The following is a 16,653-nucleotide window of genomic DNA, read 5'->3' as shown; positions in this document are numbered from 1 at the left end:
GTTGTAGATTACTGTAAACACTCTTTCCCCCTAGAATACAAAGGGGCACTATAGGTTCCTACAGTGCCCCCCTACTTCGCTCCCTCCCCTCAGCGGCGCTAAAACCCCTTCAGTCACTTACCTGAATCCAGCACTGATGTCCCTCTGTGCTGGATCAGGCTCCGCCCATGCTTCTCCCCCACCAACGTCAACAGGCGGGGGAGACGTAATGAGCATGCGCGGCAAGTGTCTCGCTCGCATTAGGATTCCCTTTTGGAAAGCATTATTTTCAATGCTTTTGCTATGGGGATTTGATTGATGCTGAATGCCCTGAGGTCATTTAGGTGACTTTTGGTTTCCTAACCACCCAAAAGTCCCTCTAGTTGCTGCTCTGGTAAACAGCCACTAGAGGTGGAGTTAACCCTGAGAGGTAATTATTGCAGTTTCTCAGAAACTGCAAACATTACCACTGTAGGGTTAAGGGACATGGGACAGTGCACCCAGATCGCTTCAATGAGCTGAAGTGGTCTGGGTGCCTATAGTGTCCCTTTAACATAAATGATGCTATGGTATTGGTTCATTGAAGTTAAGCTGAGGGAAAGCTGTACATGACAGGTAGGCAACGTTTATAAACTGCTTATCATTGAAGATTTCTTTGTATCCCATGACCCTTGGCATGGTGCCAGATTGGGGCCCTTTCCAAGAGCCCTGGGCTCATTTTTTGTGAATGGTGAATGTCTGTGTACCTAGCATTATGTGCCTGTATATGTGCCTGAGAATGTGTGCATCTCTGACTGAGTGTGTCTGTGTTTCTGGCATTGTGTACCTGTATATGTGCCTGAGCATTCTTGTGTGAGGATGTGTTTGAATGTGCTGGGGAGAATATGGGTGCCGGGTACTTGCCTGCCTTATGTTGTGTGTAAGGGGGCTTTTTGTGGTGTTTGTTTATGGTGAAGCTGCGTTTCATGTGTGGGAGGTGACTGTGTATGATAATGACTATCTTCAGGGGTGACTGTGATACGGTGAGAAAGGGGGTGAGTGACAGGATGAGGTGGTTCAGGTTGACAAGGTGAGAGGTGGTAAGTGGAAAAAGATGAGGGGGATGAGTGTGACAAAATGTGTGGCAGGATGAGGGGTGTTAAGTGTGATTACATTGAGGGGCACACGTTACATGGTTAGTGTGGCAGTGTGGTGAATGTGACAGTGTTTGGAAGGTGAGTGTAATAGAGTCTGGGGGAGTGGAAATTACAGGGTGAGGGGTTGTGAGTGTCAATTGAAACAGAAACATAGAGTGTGACGGCAGATAAGAACCATTCGGCCCATTTAGTCTGCCTAATTTTCTAAATACCTTCATTAGCCCCTGGCCTTATCTTATAGCTAGGATAGCCTATCCCACGCATGCTTAAACTCCTTCACTATGTTAACCTCTACCACTTCAGCTGGAAGGCTATTCCATGCATCCACTACCCTCTCAGTAAAGTAATGCTTCCTGATATTATTTGTAGACCTTTGCCCCTCTAATTTAAGACTATGTCCTCTTGTTGTGGTAGTTTTTCTTCTTTTAAATATAGTCTCCTCCTTTACTGTGTTGATTTACTGTGTTGATTACTTCCTTGAAATGGGTCAGAAGTAAGTGATTATGACAGTGTATGGGGCTGAGTGTTTGTGAGGGAGAGAAAGCCATTGTTAACAAGTGTAAGAAGTAGGGGGCAATTATATTTCCCCTCATGATCCAGTGGATTCCCTGGTGGTCCAGTGGATTCACTGGTGGTCCAGCAGCCTCTCAGTGCAGCCATAGTCCCTCCGGTTTAGTTCACAGAGAGCAAGAACTTCAAGAGATTACAAGTAGACCACAGACCACCAAATAATGATTTCTAAAGGGCCCTGCAAGCTTTAGAGTGTGGGGGCACTCAGAGCTCCAGCCCCCTGTCTGAGCCCAGTTCCTAAGTAGCCCCATTGGTCTTCTTATGGGTAATCTGGCTCTGGCAGCTGAGATAGTTTAATGGTTAGTGCTCCAGTTGCAGTCGTTTAGAGTCCTTTGTTTTACACCTGTTAAAGTCAATTTACACTGGTGTTTTTTCCAAGGTTGATTATTAAAATACCATTCAATTGCGTAATATAATAACTTCAGGATGCCATGATATACTTGGAAACTAGCAGACCCTCTTCCTAGCTAATTATTTTGATGTTATTATTGATGTTATATTTGTGGAAGTGAAAGGAAGAGATATTTTGTATCACTTGCTGATAGCCCCTTCTATACATTCTTCAGTGTATTGCTGGCTCAGATGTGGCAGAGCTTCTTCTTAAAGATTGTAAACGAGACACTTACCGGATAGAGCATCCCAACACCAATCTTATAAGCCTTATTGAAGACCCCCTATTGATATCGGACTGTGTACAAATGGACCTTCTGACCGGGGAGACCCAACCAGCTGCTGAAATTGCTGCTCAGGCAGTGGAGAAATTCACAAAGCTGATGTTCTACGGGCGAAAAAAAGCAAGTTTTTAACTAATAAAAGATGCAGCTTTCTCACCAATCCATGGCTGAACTTTTAATCCTTTTTATCTACATGCATCTTTGACCTCAGTGACACTTCTTTCCAATAAACCTAACTTCTTTCCTTTTTGGCTTCATTAAATTTGATCTCTTTAAATGCCTTTTGCAGCTTTCGTCTGCAATGCTCATTTATCTTCCAGGCTTTTTTTCCCCCTTATTTTGTTTTCATTTCCAAGCTATGCAGCCTTGTTCACATCAGCACAAACATCTTTCTTCTCTAACTGTCTTTCGCTGGATTTTCATGAATTTCACATTCCATTACTATTTAACTGGTTCTATTTAAAACTCAACTGTAAAGGTTATTTTTTTGTTTTGTTTGTTTTTTATTTTTTTTTAATGGATGTATTTTCATGCCAAAGACAGATATACTCATAAAACAAAGCTGTTTGGATATCGGTCTGGGGGTTTGTATTTTCCTATATAGAGTTTCTTAGTACTTTTATTAGAGGGTGTGTTTTTTTTTCTGTACATTTTTTAAAGATCTTTGCTTCATTATGTGACAACATATGTGTTTAACATGCGAACCACTAATTAAAAGATATAAAAATTACAAAACGTAATTTATCTGGTTGCATGTAATTGGCTAAATGACATGTCCCTGTTGATGATCTATATTGTGTTTTGACAAAAGGAGGCTTTGGATTGGGCAATGAAGAATGAGCTTTGGGGGCATGCCTTATTTCTCTCCAGTAAATTAGACGCACGGACCTACAGCTGGGTAATGGGACGGTAAGTGGTCATATATTCGCTGTGAAATAAAATACAGCACCAACTAATGAATTAATGGCTCTTCCATTCACTTCATAGAAATAGGTCCTATTTGAATACATTCCAGATACCAATCACCACTTATATAACGATGAACTGAATATTATTGGAAAGTAATGGCCTTGAGGGGTTATGAAGACATCATAACATACATGAGACTCGTGTCTTCAGAGGCATGAGATGGCATTATTTCCCCCTAATATGCAGTTTGCCACTGTGTATCTTTTATATTAAAGGGGCACTGTAGGCACCCAGACCACTTCAGCTCATTGAAGTGGTCTGGGTGCAAACTACCATCACTCTTAACCCTAGAGTGGTAATTATTGCAGTTTTTATAAACTGCAATAATGACCTACTATGGTTAACTGCTCCTAGACAGCAACTAGAGGGACCTCTGGGTGACTACGTCTTCACGTTATGCATGAGGACTTTCAGCGTCACCGGAATTCCCATAGGAAAGCATTGAATAATGCTTTCCTATGAGGAAATACTAATGCGAGCGGGGCTGAGTCAGCGCCGAAGGACATCGACGCTGGACCCAGGCAGGGGGGGGACTGAGTACTCAGGCAAATCGGTCATGGACCGAGGGTCCGCGGCTCTTGGGGGGGCACACCTGCCTGCAATATTGTAATTGCTCAGCTGGGGAGCCCGACAATCTCCTCAGCCAGCCTACATACAGCAAGGGGCCCGCACGGCCTTCTGCAGGCCCCTGTTACTAAAGATGTTTTCCCTTTGGTCGGCTGTGCTATAGTTACAGGCAGCAGAGGCAGCCTGCTTGTGGCACACTGAGAGACAGCCAAGGGGCCTTCCCAATGACCCACTAGGCTGCCTCTCAGTGTTCCTGTCTAGTGCAGCATGCGGAGAAGATAAACAATGTCCTGCTCCTGAATCCTCTGCCTGAGATGAACACAGTATGCAGGCAGGCAGCCAGCCTGTAACACTGCTCAGGCAGCTCCATGCGGCTCGTTACCTCAGGAAGTGACGTCCCCCTGCACCCATCCTCTATCATCCCCTGCACCCACCTACTACAACCCCTGTCACCCCCTGCACCAACCCACTACAACTCCTATCACCTCCTGCACCCACCCACTACAGCCCATTTAACCCCCTGCTACAACCCCTACCGCCCCCTGCACACACCCTCTGCACCCACCCTTAACAACTTCCCTGCACCCACTACAGCCCTTATTACCCCTTGCACCCACTACAACACTAATTGCCCCCTACACTCACTACAACCCTAATTGCCCCTGAACCCATTACAACTCTTATACCCTCTGCGCCCACTACAGCCCCTATTACCCTCTGCACCCACACCAAATCACCCCTTGCATCCACCTACTACAACCCCTATTACCCCCTGCACCAACCCACTACCACCCCTGCACCCACCCTCTACACCCACCACAACCCATATTACCCCTGCACCCACTACAGCCCTTATTACCCCCTGCACCCACTACTATTACAATTCCACCTGCACCCACTACAAACCCAATTGCCCCCTACACCTACTACAGCCGCTATTACCCTCTGTTCCCACTACAACCCATATTACCCCTGCACCCACTGCAGACCCTATTACCCCCTGCACCCACCCTTTACACCCACCACAACCCTTTTTACCCCTGGACCCACTACATCCCCTATTAACCTTTGCATCCACTACAGCTCCTATTACCCCCTGCACCCACTAAAAGCCCAGTTGTCTCCTGAAAACACTTCAACCCCTGCACCCACTGCAGCTCCTATTACCCCCTGCACCCCATACAAGCCCAGTTGTCTCCTGAAAACACTACAACCCCTGCACCCACTGCAGCTCCTATTACCCTCTGCATCCACTACAACCCATATAAAATCCTTAACCCACTGCAACCCCTATACCCCCTGCACCCAACACAACCCATATTACCCACTACTGTCCCTATTATCCCCTGCACCCACAACAGCCCAATTACACTATGCACCAACTACAGGCCCTATTAACCCTGCACCCACTATAGCTTCTATTACCCCTGCACCCACTATTGCCCCCATCACCCATTTCCAGCACCATAGCCTCTATTACCCCCACCCAACTACAGCCCCTATAACCACTACATGCCCCTGTTTTCACGCACACTGACCTTCTACACATGCATACCTGGGTTCACACACACACACTACATGCAACTTTGATCTTGCATTCACACACACATACAGACCTTCAATACAATAGTCTCTGCATACACACACTGATGTCATGGAGATACTAGAAAGACCCAACATTTGGAGGCCTGCATACTTCATACAAACATATTGCCATGATTCATAAATACTCCATTATACATACTGCCATGCTACACAAACACACATAAAAAACAACATGTATTTAAATGTACTCTGAATCCACACACACATATATATATTAATTTACACCAGGGCTCACAGTGAATATACACATAGAAACATACATTCACTTTCCATGCACATGTAATCAAATACACTGTACATCTACAACCTCATATATACCAGCATATATATTGGTCTGCAAGGGGTCCAGGTTCTAATTTTTCCCGGGGGTCCCGACCACTGTCAGTCCGTCCCTGGACCCAGGTAAGTGACAGAGGGGGAAGCTATAGTGCCAGTATGTGTTCCTGGCACTATAGTTTTCCTTTAAGCAGTTTTTTTTTTATATATATTAAATTGGAAGTTAGGGTTAGGTTAGTGTAGGGGTAAAACGGACTGTTTACTGCTATGGCAACAGTGGAACATGCCCCAGCACTATCCAACATTTGTGGGTGTTACAGTATTAGAGACAAACTAAGTTAAAATGAAGGCATCTGCCCCTCTGGATTATAATTCCCAGAAATCTTGGACATGTATGTTCCGGTTCTGCCTGAGATTACAGACCCCGAACTGCATGAAGACAAACAATGCATTATTCTGCGTTAATTATGGAAAAGAATTGCACAGGTTATGTTACCACCGTGCAATATGGGGATAGAAGACATGACCTGGCCGATTTAATAATGGTTAGATTATATTACATAATGGATTATTGCACCCTCAAACATATCAGCATTTATACTTTGGAGAGGCATTATGTTGTGGGAAAATATAATCACTTATGTTCCATAAATGGCACATTCCCATCAACTCTCATGTGAAAAGTAGTTTGTGTACTTTAAATAAACAAATTTATGGACTATAATTTAACAACAGCAGGTAATTATATAGACCAGAAAAGCAAACAACGTTATATAATCACAAGGTTGCATGGTCTTCAGGTCAGTATTTTGGGAAAACAGAAATGAAAATATAATAATTATGCGATTTGTATGTCATCAATGGCACATTACCATTAACTCCAATGTGAAAAGAAGAGGGAAGAATAGTGTATGCTGAATAATGTAATTACAAGACAACATTTGTCTAAGATGAAGTGGGTCAAAGTGATTTCAAGCCCAGTAGTTTCTTATATATCTGGAAGTGGAAATCTAATCATTGAACTACTTACATGCCATCAGTGGCCTATTTGCATCAACTTCAATATAAAAAGAAATGAGGAGGAATAGTGTATGCTATATAAACCAAATGATGGATTTAGCAGCAAAAGGTTATTCACAAGACCAATAACATAAAGAACTTTACATAACGAGAAAGGAGGCAAACTATTATTTAGGAAAATATTATTTGCTGTGTGGAAGTAGGAATATAGTCATTGAATGACTTGCATAGCATAATTGGCACATAACCATCAACAACAACATCAATGTGCAAGAAGAGGAGCTACTGTGAATACTGAATAAAAGAAATGATGGGTCTGGCATTTAAGTCAAAAAGTACCGTAATTCACTAGGCCAGTAGCATACGAAATCTTGCGTAATTAGAAGGGGGAGAGGTTGTGATTTTGAGGCAGCAAATTACTTGCAGCAAAGAAAACAGATGGATGGGGCTACCTATTGCTTGTAGTGAACTTAATTGATTGAGAATTGACTGCACAGAACCGTATTGAAAATACATTAATTTCTGAGTGGAGGATTGATCACACATTACTTGTAGATGAAGCTGGTCAACCAGCATGTGGTTCTTCATCTAATTTCCTCCGCAGCATGGTTAGCAGCTGAGCATTAATTATGGTCCTGTTTCTATTTTCAGGTTTACAAGCACTTTAGCCCAGAACGATCCTTTGCTAACTCTTTTCCAGCTAATGTCAGGACGGATTCCGCAAGCAGCCACAGTAAGATCTTGCTTCTCATTCCCATGTCAGACTAGATCATCATAATTAAGCTTGCAATACACACAGTATAGATCTCACTGAATTATCTCATTTAAAGTGGGGGATGTGTCACATAGCTCATAGAGTAATGATGTCTCCCCTTTAGCAATGAAACAACTTGTGGATTGCAATTCTCATGATCTTCAGCCAAAATGTTATCGGAGCATCACAGAAAATGACAAATGTAGCAGGTCCATAGTTTTACCATATTTTATAGTCTTCTTAAAGTAGTGGGCTAAAAAGGGAAATGAGAAGGAGATCGGTTACTTCCTGCATCATGTTTGGGCTACTGGCTGGCTTAGCATCATAAGAATTTACAGCTGCTATACTGGCAGAAGTTATGTGTGTTCGTTAATAGTAATGGGCGCCAGATTCTGGTCACACAAGATGTGCTACAAAACCTTAGTGGTCATTTATTGTTTGAGAATTAGAACTCAATTTTTTTTATTCTTATGCAACTATTTGAAAGTAAATAGCTTAATATATTTGGATATTAATGAAAAACATTTTGTCTACTGGAATCAATCAGTATTGAGGTTAAAGTTAATTAAAAATTAGAATAATTTAAATATTCAAATGAAGCCTTGTCTGTCACCCAAGTATATGACAGCCCCTTGTTCCCATACAACAGTCCGCAGCAACTATTGCAACTTACATTGCATGTCTGTGTATAAGGGATAGGTGGGAGTAATGTTTCTTATTCATTATTACCAAACCATGTTAAAACTATCCTTTAACCCCTTAAGGACCAAACTTCTAGAATAAAAGGGAATCATGACATGTCACACATGTCATGTGTCCTTAAGGGGTTAATATCTTAAGAGCATTTGTTCTAGTAGTGAAAGGTTGGGGAGTACATGGTATTAGTTTTTTTCTGCCATCTGTTTTTTTTTTAAATAGGGATAAAGAGATTCCCTAAAATTTCAACTGATTTGGGCAAAAATACATAATTATTTCTCAAGTCATAATCTTGTCTGTGTAATTAAAAAGACAATTAATTTAAAAGGTCACATGAAGCAAGGAAATATTATTAGACCCTTTAGAACGCTTCTTTGAATGTCAAGTTGTATTTTATATTTAACTTACAGAAATAAACTGTATAACACAGTATAAACAATCTAAAAAATTAAGGAAATATAGAATTTTTATTTTGTATTTGATATTTACTTTAAGAACATAATATACAATAATTAAAATAAATAAAGTGACTTATTTTTAGCATTTCACTTGTACATAGTCCTAAATTGTGAAAGTTCTTTTGTATTTTGTTATCTCATGTAAATATTTAATGGAATTTGTAATGTATCAATGAAGAATTCTTCAATGTTATGTTCTTATGGGAAAATGCTAGAGGTTTGGAAAAAGAATGTATTGCCTATTTTTTGTCTCCCGATAAATCCTTAATTTTTGCAATCATACTTTGATTGTAAATGCAATTTCAAGCAAAGCCATCTTTTACACACCACAAATATCTGACATCATACATAATGTACAATGTTCCCTTGCAGATACAGGTTACGGTACTTTCTATTAGATATTCCCATGGCACAAAACAAGAGTTATGTGTTTTCAGCCTTTAATATTAATTCTGCATGACCTAAAGTATGCTAGAAATCAGTCACTATTAATTAATGTTTTTCCTCTGTTCTCTTATCATGTTCTTAAAATAAAATAACAAGCACTCTAGAATGCAAACAAGTACCACATTGCCATCAATTCTTTGTTATGCTTGACATTCATTAAAACACAAAATATTGATGAGTTGCTCTCTAATACCTAAGTACCCCATTAAGAAATGGAATGGGTTCATGGACGGGGAATACAAATTGTTGGGAATGGAATATTTTAATTATAAGGGTGGAGATAAATAATATTATTCTGGATTTTGTGTGTGTGTGTGTCATCTGTGTCTGTGTGTTTATTATTGTTAACATTTGTATAGCGTCAACTTGTTCCACAGTGATTTACACTAATATAAAGGGGAGAAATTAACACACACAAAAAAGAACCAAACTGACAGAAATGTTAGATTGATGAGGACGCTGCTCAAACAAGACAACAATGTAGAGTAAAATTGGTTTTGCAATTACATTGAGAGGGATTTCAGGAAAAGGGGTTGCACTTAAATTGAGTTACACAGAAGTAGCCAGATGTTACCATAAAATACTGGTCTCATTATATGAGACCGAGAATCTGTAACTTAGGGCTGGAATGGACAGATCTACATATGCCACAGTCACATTTTGCCTCTAGTAATTTGCCTTTAGGGCAAATCAGATAAGTTACCAAGTATGTATTTAGCCAGATAACATATATTCCTGAGCTCAAGATGAGCTAGAACCAGCTTGAGATCTGAGTGAAGACTTACCGAAGGGCAGGCTACTCAGGATGTTGTCTGTTCTCAGTACTCCCTTGTTGATACATTCCTGAGCATTTAGGTTTGTGATATATTTTTTCCGTATTCAGGGCATGGCATTTCCCTAAATAGTACTCTGCGTCTTGTGATTTGACATTTTCTATTCTGAAAATAATGGATATAATCCCTGCAGAATAGATAAAATATTGTTTTTTGTATTTACTGGTGTAAATGAGAGTACAAGTGTTCAAAGAAGAAGATACACATTATGGAAAGTATTAGGCAGATTTATGTAACTATGTACAGACAATGAGGAATAGAATATAATTTCTGTCTTAGTTTTTCTGTCCACACTGTTCTAGTAAAAACAGCAAGACTATAAATAGTGAAATAATATGAACACATAAAAAACATAAAACACAAATAGTATAACTGTTTATGTGTATTTAAAAAAGAATGTCAAATAAATTATAGCATCCCCTTGTCATATTTTATATACCACTCAGTTTTTTTTCATCTCTCCAACTTTAGTATGGTTCTTCCTGGAGAACCTTACATTAACAGACCTTTCTTTAGCAAATCCTGGGCAGAGGGAACTCATTGTTCATTGTGTAAAGCAACCCTGGAATCTGTTTAACAAATAATAAACTACAGATTTAATAAACTGTATTTAATTTACTTATAAATAGTAATACCACAGATTGGACAGAATTTAAGGAACGCTTCAGTGTCAGGAATACAAACGTGTCTTCTTGATACTATAGCTGTAAAAACAAAGTTTAGGCTCCCAACCCCTGTGTTACAAATGTAAACGTTGATTTTACTCACCTTATTTCCACCGCTGGTCTCCTCGTAGCTGGATCTGCCCTGTTCCGCCTCCTTGGGTGAAATCAGCAGAAATGATCATCTCAGCCAATACTACTGCGCATGTGCGGAAAAATGCTGTGCTGCGGCAGTCAGCATCTTCTCATAGAGATGCTCTGAATCAATGCATCTCTACAGGGAATGTTCAGCATCACCATATTGCGCAGCACTGACCCATTGAGTGACAGCCAGTAGAGGTTTGCATTAAAATGCCTGCAGGGACTGACTATACTCACCAGAACAACTACATTAAGCAGTAGCTGCTCTGGTGACTATAGTGTGCCTGTAAGTGTAGACCTATCTGTCTGTGAAATTGTTTTAAACCATCAGTGATAGATAATGATTTAAAACATATAACTGCTTAAATTATGTAATATCAGAAGCCAATCAGTACTTGAGATTGTTTGAGATGAACGTATTGCCTATTAGCACAAAGAGTGTGGAAGACAAATAAATCCTTGGATGCTGATGTTGTATATCCGCTTTGCCTAGAGTCAACATTTTATATTCTTTTTATTTCTAAAAATTCTAAACATTTTTGAAAATAATTAACACAAGGTATAGTAGATCATTGGTAAAGGTTTGCTATCACAACAAATAAGTATTTTGAAGCCTGCCTGCAATGTGTATGATGGTGCAAAAAAAACGAATATATTTAATATACATGTAATATTAATCAGTTTCCATGTGTTACTAAGTGCTGTCACTGAGTGCTAACACTGTTTCTCCTGTGCTATCCATTTCTAATGAGACTAAATGAGATTAAATGATTTTTCCTGTTCACAGGAGATTAAACATTTATAATTGTTGATAGTGACTCACTCATACACACTATGTAGACATTCTCAGACCCAGATATAATAATAGGTCAGGCAAAATGGAGAGAGGAACACAGATAGACTGTCGTTGTAATAGAAGAACACTTGGGATTGGTGTAGAAAGGTGGTTCTGACAAACAATGAACTCTGTGCACTCTTTCAAATGCATTCACTATGTAAATGGCAAACATGCCATAATTTCTTCTGGATCAATACGGCTACAAGAACCTTTATGTAAACATTGATTTTCTATATGTTAACATAGTGCAGCGGTGACTCAAAGTGGGGAGACTGGAGACCGCATCTGGCTGTCATACTGTCCAATCAGATGGTAGATTCGGATATCAACCGCCGTGCCGTCATCGCCATGGGAGACAATTTAGGTAACAATGAGTAAGAGGAAATGGACCTTTGGGAATTTTAGGCATCTCTAAAATGAAAGAATATACATTCTGTGTTCTCCTGAAGCCACAGCGATAACAAATATATTTGACAGAGTTTAGAGAAGCTGAGATGTAGTATTCTTTACAAACAAGTTATTTTTTAGAAGTCTAAATGAAGCAAAATGCCCCTGCCTTATGAATGAGAATGAGTAAAACCAGGAATTTGAGTACAAGGAACTCACTGATTGTGGATATTCGAGTGTTCTTCTGTAAATATTAAATGGTCTAACAGGCAATGAGGTTGAGTTGGACTCAATTTTGTGGGTGATTCAAAAATCTAACCTTTTTAATTTCTTAATAATAGCATCTAGCATAGTCATTGTCTGTTTGTGGTGTTTAGAGTCAAATAGTCAGTGTGAGTTTGAAAGTCTTTTTTCCATCTGAGTGAGACGGACTCTTCAGCAGTGTTTTTAAGTGGGAATGATGCATGAAACATAGAATGTGACGGCATATAAGAACCATTCGGCCCATCTAGTCTGCCCAATATTTCAAAATACTTTTAATTAATCCCTGGCCTTATCTTAAGTCTAGCATAGACGTATGCCTATCCCACGCATGCTTAAACTCCCTCACTGTTGTTGGGTAATCTAAGGTTTTATAATTATGGAATATAGATTGAATAATATCTGATGATATTCACACCCACATAGAGCCTTCAGGGACCCTGTAGTTCTTTGTTTTAAGCGGTGATATAAACACTTATGAACGGCAGATGGCCAATAAACAGACTTTGCTTAAATTATATATATAAGTTTAATAATACACACTATAAAATGCAAAGCAACAAAACAATACAATTATAATCAATTTGCTATATTAAATATGAGTTTCTACCAACAAGTCAATTAATTTACTTGACAAGCCTAAGAGTCAACATTACACTTGGTCTCATCTGTAATCTTATCAGCAAAGGACAATGAAAGCTATTACAAACTTCACAGCAGAACCAGTATACAGAATTAACCATATGACACCCCTTGCATTAATGATACCATATATACCATACATAAGGTTTCTGATATGTATATATTGAACTGATCTACGTCTAAAGAAGGAATCAAGAATGTTCCGACTTAGGAAGTTATATCTGACTCAGGCTGCAGGTAGAATGAGATATACGGTAACTGTTCTATAAACCGGGATCAGTTCAGAATATAGACACATAGGGCATTCAGTATAGTCCAGTTTATTTAATATAAAATAAAGAGAAACCTTTATATATGACTAAGAGTCTAGGATGAAGGAATTCAATTTGGGATTTTCCTCTCTGGGTGCTCTGGTCTGCAACTCAGTCTATTGCCCATAGTCAGTCAATCTCCTTTGATCTTTTTTAAGGTGATCTGAAGATATTGAATCCTCTGTTTTCTCTTGTTTAATTCTTAAGGTTACAAAATACAAAGTTATTTTGACCTGTGTTGAAACAGCATTACGTAAGGTCCAGGCTAAGCTCACCAGCATCCATGTTGTTTTTCTTTTAATATTAAAAATGATGGGGCACCAAATGGCACAACACTGTGTTAACCTCTACCACTTCAGTTGGAAGGCTATTCCATGCATCCACTACCCTCTCAGTAAAGTAACACTTCCTGATATTATTTTTAAACCTTTGCCCCTCTAATTTAAGAGTGCTAGCTAATGTTTGAAAGTGGACTTAGTCAAGGTGGGTGTTTATTGGGTTAAAAGATAAAAACAAATATGTAAATGTTTTTCACCCTAAATAAAAAAAAAACTGGGTGCTTTTTATATACAGAGCATTGTCATGGTTTGAATGCTCGAGGTTAATTATGCTTTAGAATAGTCTCTCGGACAGCTCCTTTGATGTCTTGTAATCTCAGTGGTAAAATAGCAAAACAGCAGTAGTCAAATAATATAATACATGCCTATAAAATATGATTTGTCATTTCTGGGGACTTTTTAATAGTATTATCATTATTATCATTTATTTAGTGATAAACTTATCCTGAAGTGCTTTACAATTTTACAATGGAACATAAAACAGAAAATAAGTGACAAACAAATTAATATTATCAGTAACAAAAGGTGAACAAAAACCCTGGTTAGACAAGCTTCGCGCTGTGCCACACAACACAGCGTGGGCGTTTGAGGTTAACCAGAGATGCTGGTAGTTAGCAGTCGTAGTAACAGTCTCTGGGGTATCCTGATAGCCTACGTGCTAATGAAAAAGATAAAGGCATTTGTATTAAAAATAAAGAAAAAGTTCCCCTGGCCTGAGGGCTGATATCTTAAACGTGTGTTATTTACATTTATCCTTTGTTTTTATTACCGCTGAGACTACCAGTACATTAATGGAGTTGTCCTAAAGACTCCTGCTTACCCAAAGGATAGTTAGCTTCAAGCATTCGTTGCATGAACTCTGTCAATTGCCACTTTAAAATGGCTGCAGATCATTACAGACTCTAAGTGTGTGGGAATGTATGTGTTGGTTATAAATATTGCTTTTTATCATTGACTATGTCCACTATCAGATGTAATCAGCATGCATCTTTCTCGCTCAAGCGGCTGGATAGACCCCGTGCTTAGATTGACCAAATAAACTATTGAAATGATGTATTTTCAGTGGGTATGTTTGTATGTGCATGGAGTTGTGAATACTACCTGCTCTATATTTATTTTTATCTTTAATCCATATGTAAATATCAACAGTGACAGAAGCCACTATCCGTAATTATCTGTTTTTTTTTATCAACTCCTTAGGAAATGCACCATTTATCTTTGTTTTATACAGAGCAGGAAGGAAGCCAATTCGTACATTTCTGCACTCATTAATATTCATGCTGTCTTTCAAAGTGCTTTTTAAAGGTCTCAAAAACTGTTTAGGTGGTCTGTCCTTAAAATTGACCATCTGAATTTATGGAATTCTAGGCCTGTTTCACAAGTGGAATACAATACAGAGAACATTGGTGTATATTCCTGTGCACAGTAGTGAAAGTATTTGCTTTAAAATGAATCCTTGGTATTTGTGATAGAGTTCACTACACTTTACGACAATGATGTGATTTATTTACTTCTGTCAATCTTGCAGTGTGACTAACAGGGACATAGTCTAATCTGCAAAGAGAGTGATAGTGATGAAGTCTGCCTAACAGTATGAGATGTACGACAGTCTAATGTGCAGATAGTGTGGCAGTCATGCAGTAAGATTGTCAAGACAGTCTAATGTGCAGATTGAGTGGCAGTCATGCAGTATGATTGTCAAGACAGTCTAATGTGCAGATTGAGTGGCAGTCATGCAGTATGATTGTCAAGACAGTCTAATGTGCAGATTGAGTGGCAGTGATTTAGTGTGAGTGGTAGTGATTTAGTGTGAGTGGCAGTGATTTAGTGTGAGTGGTAGTGATTTAGTGTGAGTGGCAGTGATTTAGTGTGAGTGGTAGTGATTTAGTGTGATTGGCAGTGATTTAGTGTACAGTGTAATCGCAAGTGAGAGAGGCAGTGATACAGCCTGTCTTTAACCCCTTAAGGACCAAACTTCTGGAATAAAAGGGAATCATGACATGTCACACATGTCATGTGTCCTTAAGGGGTTAAGTAAATGTGGAAATACTTTATTCTAGTGATGCCCATGAAGTAGATCCCCAGCTGTTGCTGAATTACAGATCCTATGATGTTATGATTATTACAGCTAACTAATAATGTAACATGGAAGGTGTAATTTAGCAACAGCTGGGGGTCTACTGTTTGTCCATGCCTGAATAAAGTATATGTTATAGTATGAATAGCAGTAATACAGTTTGTTCTTCAGGTTGAAGGCAAATACAGTCTTGGTAATGCAATCTCCATCAGTATGAGATGGAGTTCGCAATTGTATTCTGCAGCATGGGTAACAGTGATATAGTGTAATCTACATTATCAGTAGCAGTGATAAAGTGAAATTTGTATTATGGGTAGCAGCGTTGCCACACGAGTAGCAGTGATATTATTATTATTTATATAGTGCCAACAAATTCTGCAGCGCTGTACAATGGGTATAGTGTAATCTACATTATGAGTAATAGTGAGACAGTGTAATATTTATGATGAGTAACAGTGATACAGTGTAATCTGCATGATGAGTAACAGTGATACAGTGTCATCTGCATGATGAGTAACAGTGATACAGTGTAATATTTATGATGAGTAACAGTGATACAGTGTAATCTACATTATGAGTAACAGTGATACAGTGTAATCTGCATGATGAGTAATAGTGAGACAGTGTAATATTTATGATGAGTAACAGTGATACAGTGTAATCTACATTATGAGTAACAGTGATACAGTGTAATCTGCATGATGAGTAATAGTGAGACAGTGTAATATTTATGATGAGTAACAGTGATCTAGTGTAATCTGCATGATGAGTAACAGTGATACAGTGTAATCTGCATGATGAGTAACAGTGATACAGTGTAATCTGCATGATGAGTAACAGTGATACAGCGTAATTTGCATCATTAGTAACAGTGATACAGTGTAATCTGCATGATGAGTAACAGTGATACAGTGCAATATACATCATGAGTAACAATGATACAGTGTAATCTACATTATAGGTAACAGTGTTACACTTACTCTGCAGTGTGAATGCATAGAATACCTGTCCG

General features: G+C 39.0%; 1 protein-coding gene across 1 annotated transcript in view; it reads left to right on the top strand.

The window, feature by feature from the left end:
* The window catches only part of SEC16B (SEC16 homolog B, endoplasmic reticulum export factor), a 120,406-nt gene that overhangs the window by 35,798 nt on the left and 67,955 nt on the right, over positions 1 to 16,653 (top strand). The window contains exons 10-13 of the mRNA XM_063428250.1: positions 2,252 to 2,479; positions 3,171 to 3,268; positions 7,448 to 7,529; positions 11,872 to 11,989. Of these exons, the coding sequence (XP_063284320.1) occupies positions 2,252 to 2,479; positions 3,171 to 3,268; positions 7,448 to 7,529; positions 11,872 to 11,989 (526 nt within the window). The remainder of the gene's footprint in view (positions 1 to 2,251; positions 2,480 to 3,170; positions 3,269 to 7,447; positions 7,530 to 11,871; positions 11,990 to 16,653) is intronic.

Source organism: Pelobates fuscus, chromosome 7 (genome assembly GCF_036172605.1).
Source record: "Pelobates fuscus isolate aPelFus1 chromosome 7, aPelFus1.pri, whole genome shotgun sequence".
Classification (NCBI taxonomy): domain Eukaryota; kingdom Metazoa; phylum Chordata; class Amphibia; order Anura; family Pelobatidae; genus Pelobates; species Pelobates fuscus.
Note: the sequence above shows the minus strand (reverse complement) of the source record. Positions and strands in the feature narration are given on the sequence as shown.